This window comes from Calidris pugnax, unplaced genomic scaffold (assembly GCF_001431845.1).
Source record: "Calidris pugnax isolate Ruff unplaced genomic scaffold, ASM143184v1 scaffold41, whole genome shotgun sequence".
In the NCBI taxonomy this organism is placed as follows: Eukaryota; Metazoa; Chordata; class Aves; order Charadriiformes; family Scolopacidae; genus Calidris; species Calidris pugnax.
This window is the reverse complement of record NW_015094509.1, coordinates 23042180-23053566: the sequence shown is the minus strand read 5'-3', so window position 1 is coordinate 23053566 and position 11387 is coordinate 23042180. Positions and strand designations below refer to the sequence as shown.

Genomic DNA, 11387 nt, shown 5'->3' with positions numbered 1-11387 from the left:
CCCCTCTTCATTTTTTTTTTTTTTTTTTTTTTTTGGGGGGTGTGGCAGGGGGGGAGTGTGTGTGTGTGGTTTTGTTATTTATTTCCTTCAGGAGGAGAGGAAAAGAGGAAAATCTATGAAAGGCTAAATTTGATGGCAAACTTTCTCCATGTCAGGCAAAATTTATTGAAAAGCAGAGTAGGTCAGTGTCCTTGGTAACAGACAAGCTGTCAGCACCAATACACTTTGCTCCTCCTGAGTCAACAGAAAAAGACTCCAGCTTTCCTCTCTATTCACTACAGAAGGCACCTAGGGAAATTAGCATAATTAGGCTAAAATTAGCCTTTGCAATACTGTTGAAGAGCCATGCAGATTTACCCTTCTCTTGGAATTTGACATCTTATTTAGGAAAACTTAATTTTTTTGGATTACTGAGTTTTACAACAGACAAATACAAATTATCTCCTAATTTAGGAAGTCCATTGATCTGCTTTGCTCGTAGAAGGCTTCATTAGGAACTGACAGGGATATCAAACAAATTACCATAAGGTAGAGTTCTGTTCAATGACATTTGTTTGGAAACGACGTGTGTCTTGTACATCAAAGCAGAGGCTGGCACTAACTGCCAACAAGGATTTTGAACAACTGGAACGTGATTGTACATCTTGCCATTTGGCAGCCCAGGAAATAAGTTCCAAAGCTATTTTCATAAGAAGTTTTGCCCAGGCATTATTATACAAACAAATCAAAAGCAGCAGGGTAGTCTGGCTCAAAGACATTAAAATAAATAAAGAAATGTATCTCATAAGCCTCAGTAAAGCTGCCCTGCTAGTTTGGAGCATAAGGGGACATTCCTCCCCTACATCAGAGCAAGAACTCTGTGTTCCACCATAATAAAAAATTCTGCTCCAGAGTATCCTCTCTCAACTACACCCTCCTGTCTCCCTGAACTGCAAATCCATTTAATTCCATTAACTGGGATTCATGCCCAAACGAAAGCCCAGCAGTTCTACAGAATCCACAATGAGCCCCCACACTGGTAGGGATGTATAAGAAATGCAAGCATTACTTCTTTACTCATGTAAAAGCAATCAGTCTAAGTGAAAACAGTCCACATCACAATCTGGGAATTTATGAGATTCCTACCATATCAGCTGGAAATACAGTAGTTAGAAGGGAAGAATGACAGAACTCTAATACTGATTGCACCATCACTCTGTTTTGACAACTAGACCTCCAAACCTTTGTTTTGATGCTTTTAGTTACGCCCTTCAAGCCTGGATTTAAATCCTGAAATATTTAAGCTAATAAGATGGTGAGGTTGTAATACCAAAAGTGTTTGCCTCCTGGCTACTTTTCAGCTAATAGAAATCTTTCTGTGTAGTGTCAGGGCTGCAGAGAAAGACGTTATTTCCTCCTCCTCACACCATCGCTTTCGTTGCTGGAGAGGAAGAAAACACAGTTTAACCTACACAATGGCTTCAGGAGGTCTGTTTAAAGATTCCAAACGTGAATTCACAGAACAGCTTTCCTGTTCCTTCCAAAAGAAGTAGGTATTTCTGCAGGGGATGAGCCCAGCCATCAAAAGAATTTTAGAGATTGAAAGGAAACTGTTTTTCTGCCTCCAGCTGGTATCTGCTCTGTGTTGAGGCCCAAATGGTATAACCTGCCACATACAGAATCTTCTCGATTCATGTTGACTGGTAGATTCTTTGTGACTTCTGAAACTACTTTCCCGTAGCAAATAAGCAAAGATTTATTCTCATTTGATTAGGTATCTGAGTTTACTCACAGAATTAGTTCCCAGAACTTGCAGCTTTGGTTCACCCGATTCCAGAAGCTTGGCCACCATATGAAGGAAACTTTCCACAAACGGTTTTATGCTTTGAGAATGGCAAGCCATTAGAAGCTGGTCCAATGCCTCCATGGCAATTAAAACATACCTGAGAATTAATTAAAGGGATTCACATAAACACATGCTACATTTATCATTTTATTTCCAGCTATAAATCCCAGCTTTCTAGTCCACAGCCCCTCTGTCTATCCAAATCCCAGTATGAAAAGCAAACAACTGTTCTTATCTCAACCCACGAGCTTTTCCATCTTATTTTCTCCTCCTGTCCTGCCAAGGAGAGGGAGTGAAGGAGCAGCTGGGTGGGCACCAGCCAGCCCAGATTAACTCACCACGAAGGGACTGGATCTGTCTTGCTTCCTAAACGCGATCAGAACAAATGATGAAATGCAGCTCCCTGGTAGCATCTATTTTTAATGCTGTGACTTATTTTCTTACCCGTAGCGATGTCTGACAACATCTCTGCTCAGCCTCTCTGCCAGATAAGCACCAATTCGATCCAGCTTTTCTGGTGCAGAAACCGCATAGAAAGTCAGCTTCTCCATATCAGCTTTAACAAGACCATCCTAAAAAGACACACAAAATATAAAATAAAAAACTTCACGCAAAGCATAAAGCTTTTGAAGTGTTTTTCCTTTTGTCTGCTCAACATTTAAAGATCTCAGCCATACAGATGGGAATAAGCTACTGAAAAAAAAACCGTAACTTTTGAGCAAAATTGCCAATAGCTTACCTGCAAAAATCAGCAACATAAAAAATATTTTACTTAATTTTTTTACAGAAATGAGGCAACTATCTTGGAGGGTAACAGGTATTCCAAAATAAGGTATTTACCTAATGCTTTCAACATACTGTATACACAGAAAGCTTTTTCTTTGAAGCCAGTAACGTACACTTATATAGTAACCAGTACTCAGTAACAACATCTTTTAAAGAAAAACCCACGTACTTTATAAGATATAAGCCAAATGTTATACAAATACTGACGGTTCTATTTACTTCTGCTATAATAAAAGATAACAAAGCCTGATAACACATGTAAAAAAATAGAGCAGCATGAATAGAAGCTCTCTATTAGTCTGAACCACGATGTGACTATGTACAGATACAGGCATTGCTAAATGGTAACACAGAAGTCAGTTATTTTCACAGAGTAAGAGCTGGGCTGTAATAGAGCTCAAAGACTGTTCAAGCAAAATAAAAGAACTGTACAAGAATAACTGGAGAAATTAAAAAACAACAACAAACCACCCTTTTGGATCACAACAGTCTACCAGAACTATAAAAACTTACACAGCCAATATATCAAGAGTAAGAAAATTAAAATCTTGTAGAAAAGCAGAAAATATTCACACCTGCGATCATAACAAAACAAGTGATTGTGGTTCTAAGTAGTTATGGGCTACCTCTGCTGCAGAATACCCTGCTTAATTAAATCTCCATTTCTCTGAACAAAACAGCAATTTCACTCTTCAATATGCACAGCCTTGTTTTGAAAAGGGAATTAGACTGGATGACCTACAGAATTCCCTTTCCAGCTAAATTATTCTGCTAAGCTCTACTTTAAAGCTATGAAGCACTAAAGCAGAATCTAATGTAAAATATTAAAATAGAAAATAAGAAATAATAAAAAAAAGTAATTGCTAAAGCATCAGTTACTAACCAAAAATTTTCAAATGCCAATTCCTTAAAAATTTTAAGTCATCACTCACTTTTGGATCTTCAGGAAATATGTTGTCTACCAGACGCTTGTAGCGAGGTCGCAAAGCAGCGCAGCAACAGCACACTCCTGCAAAGAGATTTACCCAACAGGAATTAGAATTAAGTTTTAGGAACTCTGGTATTTTCATCTGAAGCGACTAGCTGACAAGCAAAAAGGAAAAAGATACAATGAATTCAGCTGCTTGTTACTACCAGCAATAAAGCAAAATTAAGATTATTTAAAATAACTGAGAAATCAAATAAGCAAAACTAGTATTATAATGTAATACGTGAGAAAATATGCAAGCATCTTGGGTACTAGAAACGTACCTGTCATCCAGCCACACTTAAAAACATGCAGAAAAATCAAGAAATTTCAAAATTTAGTAATATTAAAACCAAGGCTATTTTATTTGCTGTTTTATCTTCATTCTGGAACGATCATTTCAAAACATAACTAAATGTGCATTAAGGTCACTCTTCTACAAAAAAAAAGTGAACTATCAAATCTTCCACTCTACAGGCATCAATATAAAGCAATATAAACCACAATATATGTAACAAGCTCTCCCTTCATTATCCCACTATTTTACTGGGCATCAGACAAAAGACAGTCATTTGAAATGAAGAAAGCAATTTTTCTGATCTCATTTCTGCTCTGTATTCATACGAAGTTAATTAGAACAATACATGTAACTTGCAGTTTTATTAGTTTAAAGTTTTGCCTGCTCCCCAAAAAGATAGAAACCTTACAAAGTATGGGTTGCTTTTTCTAGCACTCAAGATTACTAGAACTTTGGAATAATTCCAGGTTATATAAAAAAATAGCACCTGAAGCAAAAACTTAGCACAGAATGAAAATAAAAAAGTTTCTAGATATTTGTTTTTATTACAAGACTCTACGTGTAAAGTAGACACTGTCCTTCTATTTCACCTGTTTTCTGCTACTACTTATCCTTTGGACAAAAAAATGAATTCTGCTCATAGGCTGACAACTTAATTATTGCAACTCATTTAATCAAAAACAATTATCAAACATAGATCTACAATTTTAAAACCATGCTTTAAGTTCTCCTCAGTGGTCTTTTAACTCATTTCATGAATTATAGTCATACATCACCAGTATGAACACACTTACAACTTCAATACACAACTGAAAAAAAACAAACCCCACACAAGGAATAAACAACTAGAATATTCAGAATTTTGTGTGAAATAATACTTTGTTACTACTGTCAAGTTCTTCATAAGCCTTCTGTTGACAGTGCTTACTCACAGAGATCTAACCAATGTAAAAATCTACATTTACATAAAAGCTGCAGGTACCAAGTAGCTAAAATCAAAGCTATTCATATATCATTGGAAAATACAGGTACAAAAGAGGTTTTAAATCTACTTGACTTAAACCAGAAATAATTCAGACAGTTGCACAAAGATATTCTATTGAGAGCATTGTTGTGTAACATTTTAAAAGTAAGTAAAATCATAAAAAGAAAGAAGTACTTCATTAGTGTCTAGTATATCACTTGGTATTGGGAAATTCCAGTGAGACCATCAAAACCCACCAAAAGAAGACCTAATATTGTTAAATGTTTCTTGAGTTAGGTACGCAGCTCTGTACCTGGCTCAACACTCTTTCTACTTGTGTTTTCCTACTTGACTTTCTACCTTGTGGACCTCTAAGGTTGGTCCAGAGTACTAAGTATAGCAAAATATTCTTCTAGTGCCTGCAGTAAAATATTTTGCTGTACTTACAATATTTTATGTTCTTGTTATGTTTAGGTAAAATATTACATGCAAGCCAGAGGCCATTAAAAATATTTTTAGAGTTAGTTTCTCCTTCTTTAAGTGACAGAAGAAGAAAATCCTTGCGAAGAACCACAAATTAAATCTTCAAACAGTGTTTTAGAACCGTGTTAATTACATAAATTTAACATAAAACCTGGATACAGTTACTCCTTTGAGAATGATAAAAAATATCAGATAACAATACCAACTCATTCTGGCAGCCTTACCAGATGGTATCAGTTAATGGAAACTCAATATTGTTCAAATATACTGCTTTTCAAATTTATAACACACAGTGAATTTTGACATTAAAAAAAAAGGCCTAACAATAAGGAGATTGCACAAGATTTGGCAATTTTCTCTTCTCCCCATCCTGTATTTTCAGTAGTATCTTTACATTGCTATGTATTTAACTACAGCACAGTTTACAAGAAAAAAAAAAAACAAACAACAAACACAAACTTTTTGAAGAATTCTCTATCATCAAAATACAAAACTACATTTGATATGAATGTTAATGTCATTAAAAGAACTTCCTAAATTAAACAGAACATTCAAGTATGGGAAAGCAAGAGTTAATCTGTCACAGCTTTCAGCCTCCAAAGATACTTTGAGGAGAGAAATTTAAGCATAACACTATAAAAAAAACACTAAGATACAAGCTCTCCAAAGAACACACAAAAAAATAAAGCCAAAAGCAAAACCACAAAACAATTAATAGTCATGAGACAGATTTTCTGGAAAAAAACTATTAACCATTGCTCAGTGTTTTGATATAACAGGAAGGGTTAAGGAAAAGATAGGAATAGGTTTAAAAAATGTATGGATATAAAAAAAAAACAAAACAAACTGTACACAAAAATCAAGTCCTAGCAAAAAATACATTAAAAATAAATTGAACTTAAAAAAATAAAACAAAAGCTAGGAATGTTTCACTATGTAGACCAGAAAAGATGAATTTGTAAAAGATGGATAGAAGCTGAGCAATTGAAAATGGATTCTCTATTTCTTGGATACAAATTTAACCCAGAGAAAAGTTGGTCCAAACAAATACACTCGCTTCACGCAAATAAGCTGTTTTGTAGGTCTACAGAACGCAGTCACTAAGCCAGGTGAAAATATCTTGTTCCGTTTTATGCAGGTTTATCGATGAAAAATCCTATGACAATTCCCTTTCAGTGTCAGGCAAAAATTTGCATTTTAATGGTCTCCCCCTTGAAGACATCTTTACGTCATTTTATAGTAAACATAAAGGCTAAAGCAGTACCTACAGAGAAGTTCACATTGTTACACTACAGTCAACGTAAAAGGTTTAAAAATACTTATTATTTACTTTTTCAGTAGTGGGATTTTCCAAGTTCAAACATGCATGTTCTCTTCTGCTAAAGGAGTCCTATAGTATGCATTTTACATGCTCAGACTGTACACCTTCACCAGCTGCACAGGTACTTCTTTTTACACACACTTATTCTACACAATAGCAGTAAGAAGAAACAGTCCACGTTATCAGAAAACGGTAATTTCACCTACCCAAACACATACATGGTCTTGGTTCAAAAGCAGAATTATAATCATAGGTTTTTTCTTGCTCAACAGTTGGAACTTGAACATACTGCCTCATCCTGGCTATGATTTCACTCCCCGGGTACTCTTTCTCTCTCCTTTTTCCAGCAATTTGCTCTCTCACACGAGCACAGAAGCAGTTGCTTCACGCGAGGGCTCTGCGACACTGTAAGCTTATCTGATTAGCTCCGTGACATCTACATAAAGCCACCAAACACGTGAAAAACTTCAGTATCAAATTCTGTTAAGGAGGCCAGGCACAAGAAAAGAGAAAAGAATAAAAGGTACATTGTCAACGTGTGATTCACAGCTCATAGGATGAAACTGCACAGAGACAGTTTCATTACTTCAACTTCCCCAGAACACACAGTTCATTATTTCTGTGACTAGATGCAAAATATCAGTAGAGTTTCAGAAAAAAAAATAAGCTACTTTCAGTCAGCTGCCACATACCCCTGCAGAGTGATAAATATTTCAGCAAAACATACTCACTTGATCTTGCTGAAGAACAGCCAGAAAAAAAGTTAAGTCAGACTGCTGACCAAAAAGGCTTCTTAAACAGAAGAGTTGATCTCCAAGATTAAAGAAGCACTTTGAAACTTAATAGGTTAATGAAATTAACATTATCTCTAATAATACTTCAGAATTTAAGCAGCAAGGATTACACAATTAAAATCCATAACATCCTTACTCACAAAGATTATGAGACATCAGGTAGAGAATCAATTTTGAGTTAAACGATTCTCGAGTTACTTTCTGGCTTCCCATTACTTCTCATCATTTTATCATTTTAATTCCTACATTACCTCCACTTGGGTAACACAAATCCAAGATTTTCATATAGGTATTTTAATAAACCCTGTAAATTATAAAGGACTGTTTTTAATAAACTCATAACTAATAATTTCTACTGAATAACAATTCTGCACCAAGCCTAGACTTCAGCAATTAGTGCTAATAAACGAGCGTTTACTGGCAAATGAATTCAGCAAAAAACCTGAGCTGCACAGAAACTATCACCACATAGTTTACTAAAGAAACCCTACAGTGTGAATTAGAAAAATACACATTACAAGAAAGTTTAACCTCAAATGAGTTTGACTGAATATTCACTGCTATATCTTACTCATAAAAACTACAGAAGCCCAAAACCTTCAAGCTGGCTTTAAACATAAACACCAAGTTCTGCCCATTAAGATTAAAATTGACAGATTATTTTCCCCTTTATTAAACCCCAGTAAAACAGAAAAGAAATGGATCGTATGACTTGTCTAATGCAAGAATTTCTGCCAGAATTTTTAATGCTGCCTACTGTTGTTGTCTACTGTTTGCAGAATATTATCAACCTGAATGAAGACTTCATGTTCACTCACTGAATATTTTTATTATGTCCGAAGCTTGAATATAGTCATTAATATCTTCGTTGTTTATCTTCCAAGATTCATTAAAAAAATAATATCCTATTCTATAAAAAATAGTATAATTATCATAAAAATTCAAATCTACAGATAAATGCGTGTTTTGCTACTATCAGGAAAGTGAGCAATATTAAACTTACATTTGCTTGCTCAATGTATTTAAATATTACTACATAAAAATTGAGTACTTCACTTCTATACATTAAACTTTAACTTATTTTCCTGTATCTAAGATAAGAAATATAAATGAAAACAAATTTCTTTCAAATATCCAGAGAAAAATGCATAAAGCATCACTTGAAGAACTACACTAGCTATACACGGTTACATATATATAGTTATAGTAGCTATACTGTTAACATCAGCTGATGCATTTAATTCAGAACTAAAACTGTTTTCAAGGCCATTCCCCTTCAACTATAAAAAGAAAACGGATCAAATATTTTGGAACAAGACAATTATTCTGACCATATAAGGGAGCTAATTAAAAATATTATTCAAGCTGCTATAAAAAGAACAGCTGCTGTAAGGACGTGCTCATCAGCCATTGCACGTCCCTGTAACACACTCCCAGAGAGAGCAGAGGACTTGTCATTTGGACAGCTTGAAGTCCCATCCCCAGCCAAGCCTCTCCTCCACCTCCCACCCTACTGCTACTTGACTTCTAAACAGCTGGTTTCTAACCTCGCTCCACCAAAACACAGCACAGAAAATGTCCACACAGTGAAATTTCTGTCTTGAGAACACAATATTCATCCCGATGCCAACTTCAGACCCCCATGACTTTAAAATCTCAGTAAGACCCAATGTGGAAAATTCCATTTACTACTTAGGTTTGGCAATTCTACATTTATTTTTAAAACTATTGTGGTGCTCAGTTAATTTGAAACAAATTAAAAAAAATAATAAAAAGAACCAAACAACATTCTCCCAAGAAATTATTCTTACAGTAAAGCTGTACAGCTAATTATAAAGCTTGTTTTGGTGCGATACGACTTCAAGGTGTGTTGTTCTATACTTGAATCAACATGGGGAGATGCATAGCATGCTACAGTGAAAAGCCTGCAAAAATAATTTGAATATAAGCTTTTTGTGAAAGTAAGAAGTGACAACATATGTCAAGCTACTAGTAAGAAAGGGAAAAATAAGCAACTAACCCAACAATCTAGTCAAATAAGGCCTACCACTAAGCTCCTTCAATGAAGTATTCTTTTCAGAACCATTAGCAATTAAAACAAATCCCTGGGGAAGATATTATCGTTGGGACAGTGCCTTTTAAAGACTTCTAATCCGTTAAAAGGAAGTTTTCCATTACATCAAGTTCTCTGGTTGCATTCTTTTTCACAAGTTCCCCCGCCTGCAATGTTTCCAGACTCTCTTCTTTCTCCCACCTTTGTTGTTTTCACAGAGTAACTTTGTTTTACTTGCTCATTTCTGTTCTCTTCAACACCGCCTCCTCCTTTCCTCTCTCAGTAGTACCAGCACTCTCTATTTTTAATACAGCATTAAGAATGTCTAATATTACACTGGTTCCAGTGAAAGAAGCTCCACAGCTTATTATGAATTTTGCTTCTCGGTTCTTGTCCTTATTTATCTTTCTGTTAAGCTGGCCATAAAACGGTCATTTCTTCTCATCACTAAAGCAACCCCAAAAGGAAATTTTGTCACTCTGACTTCAGTAGACAGCTGGAAAGACAGATCTACACAAACCTCCTTGACCCCTCTCCATCACAGCTGGCTCTAATAACTGTTCATGGTAAAAAAAATAATAATATGTAAAGTCCAGCTTTTATTCTTGCTTTCAATATTGGGTTTGCAGTCAGGAAATGAGTTCTAGGCAATAAACCCAGAGGAGGGAAAAAAAAAAAGAGGTTTTATGTTATGATACTCCAATTTCTAAACAAATTCTGATTTCATAAATCAGTGAAAAACGGGGACATAAGCAAAGTACTGGATTAAAGGAGAAGGGGGGAAAAGGAGACTCGAGGTGGTTTGTGTACTCTATGAAGCACATGAACTGATATTATTACTCCATCCAGAGCAGTAATAAAGAATGGAGCAGATTCATTACAAACACTGATAAAATCCCAATGTACTTAATGGCCACATCCAGTAACACACTGAGTCAGCAGGTACCTTTACCCACTATTTAATTTGGAATAAAAAAGTAAAGAAGGATTGACAATATCGCAGCTGCCTCCTCCTACTCTCTCTACTTAACACAAAGACTTTGATACGTCTCTCCCTGTCCCAATGCCTGACTCCTCCCAAGACCAGTGGGTACAGAAGAATGAAGGCTCCCCAGCACAGCGATGACCCTGGCATGGAAAGAAGCTCCCAATACCAGACAAACCATCCTGCTCAAGGTCTGGCTTCACCTTCACCTCCCCTACCACCTCGTTCCCACATTGCTGTAGGCAGGGAGCAACTTCTAGCACAGAAGACCATTCTACAGATGATGAAGCACCTCAGGACTGAGATGCACATTGCGCTTGAAGGAGAAGAAAGACACCATGGAAGGTATGGTTGAAAGGTAACAGGCCAAGTAGCAACCCTTAGCCTATCTCCAGGGTGGCCAGGGGTTGATAACAAGCAGTTCTTGACGGATGCCAGTAGCAAAACTATTCCAAAAGGGCCACTGTCTCCCTCTGGAGCCTTCAAACCACACTTCTGGTCAGCAGGTTGGCTAACTAGAGGTAAAAATACATATACTTGGCGAAATGATTCAATAAGCTTTGGTGACTGCTACTTTAGCCCAGGCTACAGAATCCCCCCCAGATGCTCAAGGTGGCCAGACCTTCTCTTCCCAGGCCTAGCACAGGGCAGCAATGCAGACAGCAGACAGGGACTTTCTCTGTGCCAGGTCTAGCTTTAAAAGCTCTAAACCAGATTTTCCACACTCCGTTTCCCATTGGATTTTTTCACAGATTACAGGACACAGCCCTCAGTCCCAGCAAGGAACAAAGTTACTTCATTGTTTGCACACTTGCTGCTCTGTTTTGCTACAGGAATTTATGTGGATTAAGCCATTGCCCTTAAAGCAACACCCTTGGTATATGTGTGTGCTCTGAGGATGAGAGGGGATG

General features: G+C 36.4%; 1 protein-coding gene across 5 annotated transcripts in view; it reads right to left on the bottom strand.

The window, feature by feature from the left end:
- EFR3A (EFR3 homolog A) overlaps window positions 1-11387 on the bottom strand; it is a 76861-nt gene that overhangs the window by 49046 nt on the left and 16428 nt on the right. For 3 of the 5 annotated variants that reach the window (XM_014965488.1, XM_014965487.1, XM_014965485.1), the window contains exons 4-7: window positions 6851-7124; window positions 3544-3620; window positions 2270-2397; window positions 1772-1922 (exon numbers count right to left, since the gene is read on the bottom strand). In XM_014965488.1, coding sequence (XP_014820974.1) covers window positions 1772-1922; window positions 2270-2397; window positions 3544-3620; window positions 6851-6941 — 447 coding nt within the window. In that variant the 5' untranslated portion in view covers window positions 6942-7124. The remainder of the gene's footprint in view (window positions 1-1771; window positions 1923-2269; window positions 2398-3543; window positions 3621-6850; window positions 7125-11387) is intronic. The other 2 variants (XM_014965489.1, XM_014965490.1) reach the window with 1 other exon arrangement.